At 42.9% G+C, this 17,791-nt stretch overlaps 1 protein-coding gene across 1 annotated transcript; it reads right to left on the bottom strand.

Annotated features, from left to right (window-relative positions):
* Nucleotides 1-11,285: 11,285 nt before the first annotated feature.
* LOC119293899 (uncharacterized AAA domain-containing protein C16E9.10c-like) lies at nucleotides 11,286-17,083 on the bottom strand. The gene is made up of 16 exons (XM_037572233.1): nucleotides 16,733-17,083; nucleotides 16,195-16,316; nucleotides 16,006-16,094; nucleotides 15,853-15,888; nucleotides 15,451-15,544; nucleotides 15,042-15,084; nucleotides 14,851-14,948; nucleotides 14,451-14,509; nucleotides 13,878-14,374; nucleotides 13,729-13,804; nucleotides 13,561-13,647; nucleotides 12,632-13,200; nucleotides 12,392-12,530; nucleotides 12,231-12,299; nucleotides 11,831-12,073; nucleotides 11,286-11,744 (listed from the first exon to the last, which is right to left on the bottom strand). The coding sequence occupies exons 1-16, from the start codon at nucleotides 16,954-16,956 to the stop codon at nucleotides 11,631-11,633; spliced, it is 2,559 nt and encodes an 852-aa protein (XP_037428130.1). The 5' UTR covers nucleotides 16,957-17,083; the 3' UTR covers nucleotides 11,286-11,630.
* Nucleotides 17,084-17,791: the final 708 nt, after the last annotated feature.

Below are 17,791 nucleotides of genomic sequence, written 5' to 3'. Positions count from 1 at the left end.
TACGCCAACCCAACAAGTACCTTCGGAGACACCTATAGAGCACATTTATAATCACCCAGTTACGTTGTGACGTTTGGTAGCACACAAAGTGTCCCTCCGGTAAACGGGAGTTGCATAATCTCATAGTCATAGGAACATGTATAAGTCATGAAGAAAGCAATAGCAATAAACTAAACGATCAAGTGCTATGCTAACGGAATGGGTCAAGTCAATCACATCATTCTCCTAATGATATGATCCCATTAATCAAATGACAACTCTTTGTCTATGGCTAGGAAACATAACCATCTTTGATCAACGAGCTAGTCAAGTAGAGGCATACTAGTGACACTCTGTTTGTCTATGTATTCACACATGTATCATGTTTTCGGTTAATACAATTCTAGCATGAATAATAAACATTTATCATGATATAAGGAAATAAATAATAACTTTATTATTGCCTCTAGGGCATATTTCCTTCAGTCTCTCACTTGCACTAGAGTCAATAATCTAGTTCACATCGCCATGTGATTTAACACCAATAGTTCACATCATCATGTGATTAACACCCATAGTTCACATCGTCATGTGACCAACACCCAAAAGGTTTTACTAGAGTCAATAATCTAGTTCACATCGCTATGTGATTAACACCCAAAGAGTACTAAGGTGTGATCATGTTTTGCTTGTGAGAGAAGTTTAGTCAACGGGTCTGCCACATTCAGATCCGTAAGTATTTTGCAAATTTCTACGTCAACAATGCTCTGCACGGAGCTATTCTAGCTAATTGCTCCCACTTTCAATATGTATCCAGATTGAGATTTAGAGTCATCTGGACCAGTGTCAAAATTTGCCTCGATGTAACCCTTTACGACGAACCTTTTTGTCACCTCCATAATCGAGAAACATATCCTTATTCCACTAAGGATAATTTGAACGTTGTCCAATGATCTACTCCTAGATCACTATTGTACTCCCTTGCCATAAACAGTGTAGGGTATACAATAGATCTGGTACACAGCATGGCATATTTTATAGAACCTATGGCCAAGGCATAGGGAATGACTTTCATTCTCTCTCTATCTTCTGCCGTGGTCGGGTTTTGAGTCTTACTCAACTTCACACCTTGTAACACAGGCAAGAACTCTTTCTTTGACTGTTCCATTTTGAACTACTTCAAAATCTTGTTAAGGTATGTACTCATTGAAAAACTTATCAAGCGTCTTGATCTATCTCTATAGATCTTGATGCTCAATATGTAAGCAGTTTCACCGAGGTCTTTCTTTGAAAAACTCCTTTCAAACACTCCTTTATGCTTTGCAGAATAATTCTACATTATCTCCGATCAACAATATGTCATTCACATATACTTATCAGAAATGCTGTAGTGCTCCCACTCACTTTCTTGTAAATACAGACTTCACTGCAAGTCTGTATAAAACTATATGCTTTGATCAACTTATCAAAGCGTATATTCCAACTCCGAGATGCTTGCACCAGTCCATAGATGGATCACTAGAGCTTGCATATTTTGTTAGCACCTTTAGGATTGACAAAACTTTCTTGTTGCATCATATACAACTATTCTTTAATAAATCCATTAAGGAATGTAGTTTTGTTTATCCATTTGCCAGATTTCATAAAATGTGGCAATTGCTAACATGATTCGACAGACTTAAGCATACATACGAGTGAGAAACTCTCATCGTAGTCAACACCTTGAACTTGTCAAAAACCTTTTGCGAGAATTCTAGCTTTGTAGATAGTAACACTACTATCAGTGTTCGTCTTCCTCTTGAAGATCCATTTAAAACCATTTCATGGAATCTGGGCTCATCATCGCTTCCTCATAGTTCGTAGGCTCGTCATGGTCAAGTAACATGACCTCCAGAAGAGGATTACCGTACCACTCTGGTGCGGATCTCACTCTGGTTTACCTACGAGGTTCGGTAGTAACTTGATCTGAAGTTACATGATCATCATCATTAGCTTCCTCACTAATTGGTGTAGTAGTCACAGGAACAGATTTGAGCAGGTACAGTTACCTCATCAAGTTCTACTTTCCTCCCACTCACTTCTTTCGAGAGAAACTCCTTCTCTAGAAAGGATCCATTCTCAGCAATGAATATCTTGCCTTCGGATCTGTGATAGAAGGTGTACCCAACATTTTCTTTTTGGGTATCCTATGAAGATGCACTTCTCCGATTTGGGTTTGAGCTTATCAGGTTGAAACTTTTTCACATAAGCATTGCAACCAAAAATTTTAAGAAACGACAGCTTAGGTTTCTTGCCAAACCATAGTTCATATGGTGTCATCTCAACGGATTTAGATGGTGCCCTATTTAACGTGAATGTAGGTGTCTCTAATGCATAACCCCAAAATGATAGTGGAAAATTGGTAAGCGACATCATAGATCGCACCATATCTAATAAAGTACGGTTACGACGTTCGGACACACCATTACACTGTGGTGTTCCAGGTGGCGTGAGTAGTGAAACTATTTCACATTGTTTTAACTGAAGGCCAAACTCGTAACTCAAATATTTTACTTCTACGATCATATCATAGAAACTTTTATTTTTGTTACGATGATTCTCCACTTCACTCTGAAATTCTTTGAACTTTTCAAATGTTTCAGACTTGTGTTTCATTAAGTAGATATACTCATATCTGTTCAAATCATCTGTGAAGATCAGAAAATAATGATACCTGCCGCGAGCCTCAACATTCATCGGACTGCATACATCAGTATGTATTATTTCCAATAAGTCGGTTGCTTGCTCCATTGTTCCAGAGAACGGAGTCTTAGTCATCTTGCCCATGAGGCACGGTTCGCAAGTACCAACTGATTCATAATCAAGTGATTCCAAAAGCCCATCAACATGGATTTTCTTCATGTGCTTTACACCAATATGACCTAAACGGTAGTGCCACAAATAAGTTGCACTATCATTAGTAACGTTGCATCTTTTGGCTTCAATATTATGAGAATGTGTATCACCACGATCGAGATCCAGCAAACCATTTTCATTGGGTGTATGACCATAGAAGGTTTTATTCATGTAAATAGAACAACAATTATTCTCTAACTTACATGAATAACCGTATTGCAATAAACATGATCCAATCATATTTATGCTCAACGCAAACACTAAATAACATTTATTTTAGGTTCAACACTAATCCTGAAAGTATAGGGAGTGTGCGATGATGACCATATCAATCTTGGAACCACTTCCAATACACATCGTCACTTCACCCTTAACTAGTCTCTGTTTATTTTGCAACTCCCGTTTCGAGTTACTAATCTTAGCAACTGAACTAGTATCAAATACTAAGGGTTTGCTATAAACACTAGTAAAGTACACATCAATAACATGTATATCAAATATACCTATGTTCACTTTGCCATCCTTCTTATCCGCCAATTACTTGGGGTAGTTCCGCTTCCAATGACCAGTCCCTTTGCAGTAGAAGCACTCAGTTTCAGGGTTAGGTCCAGACTTGGGTTTTTTCACTTGAGCAGCAACTTGTTTGCCGTTCTTCTTGAAGTTCCCTCGTCCCTTTACTTGAAACTAGTAGTTTTACCATCAACACTTGATGCTTTTCTTGATTTCTAACTTCGTCGATTTCAGCATCACGAAGAGCTTGAGAATCGTTTCCGTTATCCCTTGCATATTATAGTTCATCACGAAGTTCTACTAACTTGGTGATGGTGACTGGAGAATTCTGTCAATCACTATTTTATCTGGAAGATTAACTCCCACTTGATTCAAGCGATTGTAGTACCCAGACAATCTGAGCACATGCTCACTGCTTGAGCTATTCTCCTCCATCTTTTAGCTATAGAACTTGTTGGAGACTTCATATCTCTCAACTCGGGTATTTACTTGAAATATTAACTTCAACTCCTAGAACATCTCATATGGTCCATGACGTTCAAAACGTCTTTGAAATCCCGATTCTAAGCTGTTAAGCATGGTGCACTAAACTATCAAGTAGTCATCATATTAAGCTAGCCAAACGTTCATAACGTTTGCATCTGCTCCTGCAATAGGTCAGTCACCTAGCGGTGCATCAATGACATAATTGTTCTGTGCAGCAATGAGGATAAACCTCAGATCACGGACCCAGTCCACATCATTGCTACTATCATCTTTCAACTTAGTTTTCTCTAGGAACACATATGAAACATAGGGAAGCAATAACGCGAGCTGTTGATATACAACATAGATATGCAAATACTATTAGGACTAAGTTTATGATAAATTAAAGTTCAATTAATAATATTACTTAAGAACTCCCACTTAGAAAGACATCCCTCTAATCTTCTAAGTGATCACGTGATCCAAATCAACTAAACCATAACCGATCATCACGTGAAATGGAGTAGTTTTCAATGGTGAACATCACTATGTTGATCATATCTACTATATGATTCACGCTCGACCTTTCGGTCTCAGTGTTCCGAGGCCATATCTGCATATGCTAGGCTCGTCAAGTTTAACCTGAGTATTCTGCATGTGAAAAACTGGCTTGCACCCGTTGTAGATGGACGTAGAGCTTATCACACCCGATCATTACGTGATGTCTGGGCACGACGAACTTTGGCAACGGTGCATACTCAGGTAGAACACTTTTTATCTTGAAATTTAGTGAGAGATCATCTTATAGTGCTACCGTCAATTAAAGCAAGATAAGATGCATAAAAGATAAACATCACATGCAATCAAAATATGTGACATGATATGGCCATCATCATCTTGTGCCTTTGATCTCCATCTCCAAAACATCGTCATGATTTCCATCGTCACCGGCATGACACCATGATCTCCATCATCTTGATCTATATCAATGTGTCGTCACATGGTCGTCTCGCCAACTATTGCTCTTGCAACTATTGCTATCGCATAGTGATAATTGTAAAGCAATTATTTGGCGCTTGCATCTTATGCAATAAAGAGACAACCATAAGGCTTCTGCCAGTTGCCGATAACTTCAACAAAACATGATCATCTTATACAACAACTTATATCTCATCACGTCTTGACCCTATCACATCACAACATGCCTGCAAAAACAAGTTAGACGTTCTCTACTTTGTTGTTGCAAGTTTTACGTGGCTGCTACGGGCTTAGCAAGAACCGTTCTTATCTACGCATCAAAACCACAACGATAGTTTGTCAAGTTGGTGTTGTTTTAACCTTCTCAAGGACCGGGCGTAGCCACACTCGGTTCAACTAAAGTTGGAGAAACCGACACCCGCCAGCCACCTGTGTGCAAAGCACGTCGGTAGAACCAGTCTCGCGTAAGCGTACACGTAATGTCGGTCCGGGCCGCTTCATCCAACAATACCGTCGAACCAAAGTGTGACATGTTGGTAAGCAGTATGACTTATATCGCCCACAACTCACTTGTGTTCTACTCGTGCATATTACATCAACGCATAAAACCTGGCTCGGATGCCACTGTTGGGGAACGTAGTAATTTCGAAAACTTCCTACGCACACGCAAGATCATGGTGATGCATAGCAACGACAGGGGAGAGTGTTGTCCACGTACCCTCTTAGACCGAAAGCGGAAGCGTTAGCACAACGCGGTTGATGTAGTCGTACGTCTTCACGATCCGATCGATCAAGTACCGAACGCACGGCACCTCCGAGGTCTGCACACGTTCAACTCGATGATGTCCCTCGAACTCCGATCCAGCCGAGCTTTGAGGGAGAGTTCTGTTAGCACGATGGCGTGGTGACAATGATGATGTTCTACCGACGCAGGGCTTCGCCTAAGCACCGCTACGATATGACCGAGGTGGATTATGGTGGAGGGGGACACTGCACACGGCTAAGAGATCAAGAGATCAATTGTTGTGTCTTTGGGGTGCCCCCTGCCCCCGTATATAAAGGACTGGAGGAGGGGGAGGGCCGGCCCTCTCTATGACTCGCCCTAGGGGAGTCCTACTCCCACCGGGAGTAGGATTCCCCTTTCCTAGTAGAACCAGGAGCCCTTCCAAGTAGTAGGAGTGGGAGGGAAGGAAAGGGAAGGGAAAAGGAGAAGGAAGGAAGGGGGCGCCCCCCTCCCTAGTCCAATTCGGACCAGCCCATGGGGAGGGGTGCGGCCACCCTTTGAGGCCTTTCTCTCCTTTCCCGTATGGCCCATTAAGGCCCAATACGAATTCCCGTAACTCCCTGGTACTCCTGAAAATACCTGAATCACTCGGAACCTTTCCGATGTCCGAATATAGTCGTCCAATATATCGATCTTTACGTCTCGACCATTTTGAGACTCCTCGTCATGTCCCCGATCTCATCCGGGACTCCAAACTCCTTCGGTACATCAAAACACATAAACTCATAATATAACCGTCATCGAACTTTAAGCATGCGGACCCTACGGGTTCGAGAACTATGTAGACATGACCGAGACACGTCTCCGGTCAATAACCAATAGCGGAACTTGGATGCTCATATTGGCTCCCACATATTCTACGAAGATCTTTATCGGTCAGACCGCATAACTACATACGTTGTTCCCTTTGTCATCGGTATGTTACTTGCCCGAGATTCGATCGTCGGTATCTCAATACCTAGTTCAATCTCGTTACCGGCAAGTCTCTTTACTCGTTCCGTAATACATCATCCCGCAAATAACTCATTAGTTGCAATGCTTGCAAGGCTTATAGTGATGTGCATTACCGAGTGGCCTTCGGAGACATCTGTAGAGCACCTTTATAACCCCCAGTTACGTTGTGACGTTTGGTAGCACACAAAGTGTTCCTCCGGTAAACGGGAGTTGCATAATCTCATAGTCATAGGAACATGTATAAGTCATGAAGAAAGCAATAGCAATAAACTAAATGATCAAGTGCTATGCTAACGGAATGGGTCAAGTCAATCACATCATTCTCCTAATGATGTGATCCCGTTAATCAAATGACAACTCTTTGTCTATGGCTAGGAAACATAACCATCTTTGATCAACGAGCTAGTCAAGTAGAGGCATACTAGTGACACTCTGTTTGTCTATGTATTCACACATGTATCATGTTTCCGGTTAATACAATTCTAGCATGAATAATAAACATTTATCATGATATAAGGAAATAAATAATAACTTTATTATTGCCTCTAGGGCATATTTCCTTCAATAGGTTCATGGGCGGAACCCGCAAGTTGGTCACCAAAACATACATCAAGTGGCACGTGGTATCCCATTGTCACCACAGATATCCACGGCAAGACATACATCAAGTGTTCTCAAGTCTTTAAAGACTCAATCCGATAAGATAACTCCAATGGGAAAACTCAATTCATTACAAGAGAGTAGAGAGGGGAAGAAACATCATAAGATCCAAATATAATAGCAAAGCTCGCGATACATCAAGATCGTATCATCTCAAGAACACGAGAGAGAGAGAGATCAAACACATAGCTACTGGTACGTACCCTCAGCCCCGAGGGAGAACTACTCCCTCCTCGTCATGGAGAGCACCGGAATGATGAAGATGGCCACTGGAGAAGGATTGACCCCTCTGGCAAGGTGCCAGAACGGGTCTAGATTGGTTTTCTGTGGCTACGGAGGCTTCTGGCGGCGGAACTCCCGATCTAGTCTGCGTTCTGAAAGTTTTAGGTCACGTAGGTATATATGGGTGCAGGAGGTACGTCAGGGGAGCCACGGGGGCCCCACGAGGCAGGGGGCGCGCCCCTACCCTCATGAGCAGCTCCCGTATCTTCTGACGTGGGGTGCAACGAAATCAGGTGTGTTTCCTTCCAAAAATAACTTCTCCAGTTGATTTCGTTCCGTTTCGACTCCGTCTGATATTTCTTTTCTTCAAAACACTGAAATAGGCATAAAAGAACAAATCTGGGCTGGACCTCCGGTTAATAGGTTAGTCCCAAAAATAATATAAAAGTGGATAATAAAGCCCAATATTGCCTAAAACAGTAGATAATATAGCATGGAGCAATCAAAAATTATAGATACGTTGAAGACGTATCAATGATGTTCCCCAGTTTGTCTATCCTATTTTGGAATTAAGTTTGTTAGATTGGTCTCTTCGTTGCAGTTCATCTGTAGTTGTCTTCTTCTATCTTATTTAGGGGCATGGTCTATTAACTACATTATGCCCTCCACGTCGTGCTGCTGCTCCCAAGGTTCATGTGCCTCTCTTGGCTGTAAGGCCACCACGCCGAGTGGTTCGGCGTGCTGTTCCTGTGCCTGTGTTGCCGGTTAGCCCAGTTCATTTGGTTGTGCGAAAGAGGAAATGTATGTTATCTGTCCCTTCATGCTATTGCTTCCTCCTTGAGGTATTCTCTTTCTTGCCTGCATTAGTTGTTAAATCAGTCTGTGCTTTGCATGCCTATAGGGGGTGGTTTATTTCCTCTTCTTGCTCCTGATATTACTGCATAGAACTGTAAAAGATGCTTGTTGGATAGATTGCAAGCTCATAACAAGCGTGGTTAGTCCATGTACTGATCCTTTGTTTTCACCATCGTTGGTGCTTCTCTGCTTTCTTCTGCTGTTGTCAGTGTTTCTCTCTTCTATGGTATACACAGAGGATCTGCCTGGCTCGCCGCTTGCGCCTGATTGGACTGGCTTTTCGACCGAGGAGGTTGAGATCCTGAAAGGTATAGGGTGTTTTGTTGTCGTAGTTCATCATGCCTTCTCTTAGGGACGTCGATCTCATTCTGACAGTTAATGACCTGTCTGTAGCCTTCCTTCTGAAATGGCCGTACTATGGGAAGCTGGAGTATAAGTGTGGTTGCTGCCATGCTGTCTTCTGGTGGGGAGAGAGGTTCAAATCACAAGCAGCTCTTACAAAATGTCGTATCATTTACAATTTATGTTGTAAAGGAGGAAAGGTGTTGATTCCATTTTTTAAAAAAACCAGTGTTCCTAGATAACTTGCTTGATTTCAATGGGTCTCCAGAGTCTAAGCATTTCATTAAAAATATATGCGAGTATAATTGCTTATTTGCTTTTACCTCGATGGGGGCTATTGTAGACCGTTCGGTGAATGATGGTGGAGGGCCAAACATTTTTAAGATAAATGGAGAGGTTTGCCACCGTATAGGCTTCGCTTCTATTGGAGGAGGGTGTTGCTCCAAAGTATGCTGAACTGTATATACATGATACAGAAAATGAGGTGGACAATAGAATAAATGCATTAAACAACAAACATGAATCTTCTGGTGGCTTGCGAAAACCTATAGTCGAGGGGCTCATGCATATGCTGAACGTTAATAACTCATTTGGTAAGCAGTTTCATACGGCTAGCGCGATCTTGAAGGATAATGGGCATACTACAGTCTCAATTCGCATTCTTGCCCCAGGTGAGAATGACAGTCCTCAGTTCTGGTAATATCGACTTGGAGACTCCTTCCATGGACTTGATAGCACATTGTCGAGGTCCAGGGCTACAGAGTATATTTTTGTTGGAACCTTCCTATATGCCTTTGCAATACCCACTACTCTTTCCGTACGGGGAATGAGAGTCCCAGTTAGGTGTTCATTATGTTGACGTTGAAAGAGGATTGAGATGACTATGCATGATTACTATTGCTTCTGCTCTCATTATAATTAAGGCTGGCTGGCATAACCCGTATTTATGCGCTGGATACCGTTTGATGAGCACGCGCAGGAGGCAGGCGCCGTTTGGCGTCGTAGTAGCATCGACGGCAGAAGGATCTGGCAAGATCATTGCATTAATTGCTCTTGAAGATGAGACTGCGGAAGAAGGTAGCAACAGATTCTACAGCATGCGCATGCGGTGCACGTTGAGGGTCTGCTAGACCAGTTCGGCTTGGTGTGTCCGGCGTGCGGTCAGGGCACATCATTAATCTTGTAGGTAGGCGACATTTTTTGTCTGAAAAATGGCTTTGGGTTACTCTATGTATTTGTAAGACTTTATTGAACACAATAAAAATGGTTGTATGGATCGCTCGATGTAGAAGCCGGGGATTATCCTCCTTTTTCCAAAAAAAAAGATTGAAAGAGGCCGTGATGGTGGCCGGAAGGAGGCCGTACCGTGGCTGGAGGCGGAGGAGGGTTCCGAATGTGCTTGGACAGGTCAGCCTGCTTGAGGTGCACGAAGGCTGCGCTGCTGATGAGCATTTCCTCGGTCTGCTCGCTGCAACACACGCATTAACATTTCATTATCTCGCCAGGTTTGATCCGTCCATGTTCAACTGAATTCAGTATCTCGTCAGTAACAGAAGTGGTAGTTTTCTGCCAAAAAAATTTAGCGCAAAAGTGGTAGTTTCTCACGACCAACCAAGAACTCGTAAGCAGCCCAGCCCAGTAGGCTTTTCTTTTTCTTTTTTACAATTCGAGGATTCTTGTTTTTCTTTCCTCTTACTTACGTTTATATTTCAAAAATGCTCTAAAGTATAGATACATATTCCCTCCGTCCCTAAATATAAGTCTTTTTATAGATTTTAATATAAACTACATACAAATGTATATAGATATATTTAGAGTATAGATTCGCTCATTTTGCTCCGTGTGTAGTCCATAATGGAATCTCTAAAAAGACTTATATTTAGGAATGGAGGGAGTATATGGTACAATTACTTTACTTTGTTTATTTTTTAAAATGTTCACCACCTATTATAAAAATATTTGGGGAGTGTAAATTTTTTTCTAGATGTTTTAAAAAATGTTTGTACTTTCGAAAACAATGTTCGCTTCATTAAGAAAATCACACGTTTAAAAAATGCTCATGTAGTGTAAAATTTGTGCTCGGCGAGTTCTGAAAAATGTTTGCACCATTCAAATTTTTTTGTGACATTTAATACACAGTTAAACAATTATATTCATGGCATTTTGAAAAAAAAATGTTACTCCCTCTGTTCACTTTTATAAGACGTTTAGACAATTCAGACATCGCTCCAAATAGTTCAGTGTCAGCTGTTCAAAACGTCTTACAAAAAAGAACGGAGGGAGTAGCATGTATATGAAAAATGCACAAGCTGTGTTAAAAATTGTTCGAATGTGTATTTGAAAAAACTGTTCATCAGGTATTTAACAACAGTGTGAAGGTGTATCTGATAAATGTTTCACATGTACTAAAACCTGTTCAATGTGTATTCGAAAAGTGGACAATGTGTAGTATTCAAAAAATATTTTCAAACATGTATTTGAAAAGTTTTTCATGATGTATTTGAAAAATGTTCAATGTGTATAAAAAAAGGTTATAGCTGGATCAACCTCGGCGCACAGAACGCCACTATCTCTTTTCTGTTATCCGACTCACAATGAACATTCTTTATCCGACTGAACAACTGAAGCAAACACATCATGGTGGCACTAAATAACACTGACATATATATTTCTAATAGTCCTTCACATTACAAATAGCCTAAACATAAATAGTTCATGCTAAAATTCAATCCAGATATACACTCAGGCTAACAAACCAGCTACAACATATATAATAATGAATAACTACAATACTTGTTCGTATAAAAGAATCGTACATGATCCAATGCCACCTGCCACACATCTCAAGGAGTCCATTCCAAGATCCTAACTCAAGGTTGCTCACAGGAAATCCCCTCTCCTTTCCCACCAACATATGCATGCTCATGCTCTGCTGCCAAGGCTTCAGCGATTTGCCCAACACAACACATCCACCATCATTTCGGTTCTACAAAAAGTAGGTCAGCTGCTCCTTCTTCCTCGACCCTCCTTCGCCGTAGAGGTCATTCCACTGCTTCAGCTCGTTCATGACAGCGCCCTCCGCGGCGAAGCTCGCGGCGACCTGCAAACCATCACAAACGGTTCAGTGGCCTCGTTCTATCAATGTTAACATGCAAAAATGCAAGTCAGGGCAGCAAGCAAACTCACCTGATTTTTGGCCTGCCTCAGGTCCTCCATCGTCAGAGGCCTAAGATCGACGACCGCTTCCTTGTCGCCTTCAGCCTTGGCTTCCGAGGCATCAACCTTGCTTTCTGAATCACCCTCTTTGCCATCTGAATCCACCTTCTCTGAACTGTCTTTGTTCTCTGAACTCACCTTCTTGCTCTCTGCCTTGTCTGAATCCTCTGCTGCCGCGGCGGTTTTCTGCTTCGCCTCCGTTTTCCTCCTTTCCTGAAGCATCAAAGAATGTGTCGTTGGACAAGCATTATGGGATGTTCAGAACAATTTGCTTGTTCATAAGTAGTATTCATAGTTGGCTTAGCAGCATCAAAGTCATCACACACTTATGTAAATGCTTAGGAAAGAAGACATTTGTAAGTAACCTTACCATCTCTTTCAACCGTTCTTTCTTAAGTAGCTCCCTAACCGGTCGGTAAGCAGCTGTAACACAAAGATTCTGGGTGCAAAAGGAAAATTAACAACTTTCAGTGATTCAGTCAGATTGACAATAACTACCTACTAACTCAGGTTAAATAAAAATGTACAAACCTTAAGATCACTGCCGCTGTAACCTTCGGTCATTGTCGCAAGCTCCTTGTACTCGATGTCTTTATCGACCTTCTCCTTCGACAAAACTGTCCTTAAAATCAGCTCTCTACTATCTTGAGTGGGAAGGCCAACCATGATTCTGTTTAGGGTGACAGATAGGAGCAAACAATTAGCATCTCATCATCCAACAACCACACTACTATCTATTCTCCACCAACATGATGCTGCATTTGAACAGACCTGCGTTCGAATCTCCTAATGATGGCTTCATCAAGGTCAAACGGTCTATTTGTCGCGGCAAGAACGAGGATTCTTTCACCGGACTTCGACAAGATACCATCCCAATGGCTCATGAACTCATTCTTGATCTTCCGCATCGCCTCATGCTCACCGCAGCGAGCGCGCTGCCCCAACATGCTATCTACCTCGTCCACAAAAATGATAGTAGGAGCCACCTTTGCAGCCAAGCTGAACAATGCTCGGACATTCTTCTCGTCCTCCCCGAACCATTTCGATGTGATTGTGGACATTGAGACATTGATGAAGCTGGCGCCAGCATCATTTGCTATAGCCTTAGCGAGCATTGTCTTGCCAGTTCCAGGTGGCCCGAACAGCAATATTCCACGGCAAGGCTTTAGAAGTCCTCCTCCCTTGAAAAGGTCGGGCCGCCGAAGAGGAAGCATGACCAGCTCCTGAAGCGACTCTTTGATATCAGCCAGGGCTCCAATGTCATCAAATGTCACTCCTAGCTCACTTGGTGGTATAACCTCTGGTCTGATACGCTTTTCAAACTCATTGTCGGGTATTTCCTGCTCAGACAAGAAAGCATCAAGGATAAGAACTTCTGCCAATGCTTCCAAAGAAGAACTACTACCTTCGTAAAGAAATATAAGAGTGTTTAGATCACTAAAGTAGTGACCTAAACGCTCTTATATTTCTTTACAGAGGGAGTACCATGTTTTGCTTTGATTGACATTCAGTAAACTAGTACCAAACAAGATACTTCAGCATGACAGTAAAAAGAGGTGTACCCTAATTTCTGTAACGTGTAGTGAGTGACTCTGGTCTTGTTTTAAATAAAATGGGATCGGTCACCGGTCTTTCCCTACCCTGTCCTTTTGCAAATATGTAGCAGAACGAAAGGCACAAGCAAACTGAATAGAACTTACTGGTTTTTGTGGCGGGGCGTCGCCATCTTTACCCGGCGATTTATCATTCTCAGGTTTCTTAGATCCAGGTGCACCTTTCAGACCATCCTTTGCAAACAGTAGCATTCAAGTTAGCCTGGTAGGTAAACTGGCACACTATTTTAAGCATATGTACTACATCATAAATACCTCGTTTGCTTCGAGTTTCAGCGTGTCTTTCCCACCAAGGCCAGTTTCTTGAAAAATGCTTAGCCCATGGGACAAACTGCAGAGTAACATTTTGTTAAGAAAACCAGAACAAAGCTAATTAAAACTGACATTAAGATAAATTGTCGAACCTTTTGGAAGACAAAAGGAGCTTCCCATTTTTGTATTCAGGATCATTGGTATGAACCAAATGGTAAGAAACTGCCGACACGATAATTTCCTCGATGTAGTTGCTTAGAACCATAGTATCCGCTTGGCAGATTGAGCTCAAATCATCGCAGTCTAGATCGTTTGCCGAGAGCACCTCCACAATGTGGTTTCTGTTGTCCTGAATCTGAATTTTCCTTGCGTCTTCTTCCATTTGAGTCTTCCAACCATTGAGATGGATTTCTTCCTGTGGGGGTTTAATGTCAACATGATATGGAAACAGGGTACTAACTCTGTCGTCCACATCGCTGTACTCAGCGTCAGAGTTAAGTAACCGGGATCCTAGTATCAGCACTTGCCCGGATAACTTGGCTAACATTTTCTGGAACATGGAGTAAATTCTCTGCGATCTGTGAAGGAAGTGGTCAACATCCCTTATGTAAAGAATAATGGGATCGCTTTCAGCCACAGAAATCATGACCTGTAAAAGTGGTTACATGGTAAGCAGATGATGGATAAACGGAGCCAGTCAGGTTCAGTCAAGGAAGCATAATTACCTTGTAAAGTGACTGTATCAGAACTTTCTCATCGAAAGACCAGCTACTGGCTCGCCTAGCTGAAATCGTATGAACATAAAAGGTTAACAGCCGTAAGGATGATGTGATTCTCTTGTTCTACTTCACATGTGCAAAAAGATGAAGAGCCTGTCTAAATTAAAAGCATTAGAAACACACAGAAGCCATTGTAGTTGAGATGCCATTTGTATGCCAGCACTTCATTTTCATGAACTAGTACAAACTCATGTACATAATTTAACCTGAAAACGTGGGTGTCATGCAGCTTGAATGTACTGGACACTAGTAACTGTTATGTATGGGACATCTACAATAAATTCTGCATACTCGAATCAAAATCGCTAATAACTACAGTAAAGAAAACTTCAACAAAGATGTTCACCTGAATGCACAGAACATTGTGATGCTACGTCGCTCATATCAGATGGCATAGAAGCATTTTTCCGGAGTAAAGGGTCATTGCTAGCAACATCAGAGCCTCTGAAGAAAAGGAACAGTGGGTACAAATAGATCAGATAACAGTACATATTTAATCTCCATATTCAACAAATAAACTGGCAAGTGTAGATTTACCTAGCTCTCGAATCTGCACTGCTTGTCTGACGACGCAATGATTCTGCATAAGGGTTTCATCCACAGAAGGACAGGAACAAGTCAAAATCTCAAAATATTGAGCAACCAAACTGAACTATACTTAGAATAAGGTTTCCATGATTTTTTGTTTTTCGAAACTTGGTTGGTGGAAAAAGGGGCTACAGAAAGCACACATAACAGCTAGTTTTACGTACACTGTATGTATTCTTGCAAAAAGAAAATAAATAGGTGGAATTGTATGTACTCTAAAGTTACATATTGAAGAGTAAACAAATGTCGAAAACCCCTTTTTTCTTGATCAAAACGAGAAAGCATATCAAAGACAGTACACTGTATGTGCTGTTGCAAAAAATAAAATAAAATAGGTTGAATTGTAAAGCTCTGGTACCTCTAGGCTCATCCTTCTTTGGAAACATTGCGAAAGATCCAATGAAATCGGACACCCGCCCAAACGTCGTCTCGGACGCGGACTGGTTCTGAACCTGCACAACACAAGCATGTTTTCAGGTTGTCGAAAAATGAAGCATGTAAATTCAGAGCACATAAAAACAGAAACAAACTAGACAACAAATCCTTGAATATCAGACTAAAATAAGTGACGCGACGGCTATGTATATGCAGCCAAAAGTGAATGATCGCAATATCTTTTTCTTCTGTTATCAGTCACGCTGTGGGCCTGCTATTGCTGAATCCAATCAGGGACCCAGTTTGCCAAGTTGCCCAAATAAAAATCTGAAGATGCCCCAACCAACAACACTGGCACGCAAAGCAGGCATGTTGTTTTACTCACCAAGGCCTTGCTGGAGCCCCCATACTTGCTCTGGATCTGCAGCACACAACAACATTCAGCAACAAGAAAAAAGTTCAGAATCACGGCATGAGAAACGACGACGAAGCGAAGGTGAAAACAAGCGGTATCGGAGTTTGATCTCCGGTTGCTGACCCGGAGCGAGAAGTCGGTGACGTCGAGGAGCAGCAGCCGGGCCTTGTAGTAGTGCGACAGAGCCTTGGCAAGCGACTGCAGGTAAGCCTCTGCAAACATACATGAAGCAGCAGTCCGTCAGTAATGGAGCAGAGCAAGGGGTGGAGAGAAACCATATCCATGATGATGGTGGCCGGAGGGAGGACTGACCGGTGGGGCCGGAGAGGAGGATGGCGCGGCTGGCGGCGGAGAGGTTCCGGATGTGCTTGGACAGGTCGGCCTGCTTGAGGTGCACGAAGGCCGCGCTGATGAGCACCTCCTTGGTCTGCTCGCTGCAACACACACATCAACATTACTCACTATTCTTGCAACTGAACTGAACTGAACATGAACTGAATTTTACTCCAAAAAACTAAACTGAACTTGAACTGATCAGGGCAGAGTACAAAGAAACTCTGCTCAGATTTCATAGCCAACTCAACTGAACATCTGCGGTACCATGCGTGTGAATCACCCAACGAACTGCCTTTTACTTTTGGTGGAAGAACATGGACGGTAACGGTGGGGACATTTTGGTGAAGAAGCTGGAAAGCAGAGTTCAGTTCAGACTAGCTACAGTAAACATCAAACCGAGGGAACGCCGCAGGCAGAGTCGAGCCGTCGGTCGAATCAGTAAACACCAAACCGACCGGCCAAATCAGAGCTTTGATCGGAATCCGGCAACGGCGAGCAAGGCAAGGGAACGGACCTGAGGTAGCAGTGGCGGTGGTGGAACTCGTCGAAGGTGACCTCGCTGTCGCGGCCGTCCACCACCAGCCGCCGCAGCTCCGCCTCCACCTCCGCGGCGCCGGCGCCGGCGCCTGAGCCTCCGTCGGCCGCGTGCGCCGGCTTCGCCCACCTCGCCGACGCGAGCCCCAGCCCGACGCCCACGCCCATGCCCACCGCCGACGCGAGCAGGCTCCTCTGCTCCATACTAGTCTGGACGCGCGCGCTCGCGATCACCACGTCCTCGAGCACGCACGCACGGTTCGCAAGAACTTGGAGGAAGAAGAGGAAGGCGGGGGAGAGTAGGAGATGTGAGGAGGAAGGCGGAGGGGAAATGAGCCATTGGGGGAGGGTTGTTGGGGGTATATATAGGCGGCGCAATGGCGGCGAGCCAGCCGGCGAACATGGGGTTCTGGTTCCGGGAAAAAAGAGGCTTTTTAGACCAATGGCTTTTTAGCATAGTGGATATGGTAATTCAATTATACTCCCCACATTATTAGTGTACTAAAACACCCTATGGTTAATTTCTTCGCAAGAAGTTAGCTTTACACATGTATGCATGGCAAACATTTTTTATAACGGAGGCAATTTTTTTTTACTAATACATTAACAAAGAAGCCGAGAACTGCCCCGCGAATTGGTGGAAAGCCGATAAAAAGCCCTTGCAAATTTGTTATAGAAAGAAGAACAAGCAACATACCGACAAACGCTCTCAACACGCAACTCCTAAAAGTCTGACACATGTGTCTCAACATCGTAGAGGTAGCCTCATTGTATGGTTGCAACTCGAGGAAAATACATCGACAAAGATAATAGGCAAAACCAAACCTTGAAGATGAAATGGCCCTCCTCGAAAACGAGAAAACCACCACTCCTCAAAAGTGGACGCCTAGTTAGGCTCCAAGGGGCATGGAGTGTTCGTCGTAGCCATAGCCGAGGACACAAGCAAGCTCACCTTCAATTGAACCATTGACAAATGTGCAACAAGCATGCCCCTTGATACATGGGTCTCAACATTGCGGAGGCAACCCCTTCAGTTGGG

Source organism: Triticum dicoccoides, chromosome 1A, assembly GCF_002162155.2.
Source record: "Triticum dicoccoides isolate Atlit2015 ecotype Zavitan chromosome 1A, WEW_v2.0, whole genome shotgun sequence".
In the NCBI taxonomy this organism is placed as follows: domain Eukaryota; kingdom Viridiplantae; phylum Streptophyta; class Magnoliopsida; order Poales; family Poaceae; genus Triticum; species Triticum dicoccoides.
This window is presented reverse-complemented; position numbering and strand designations above follow the sequence as displayed.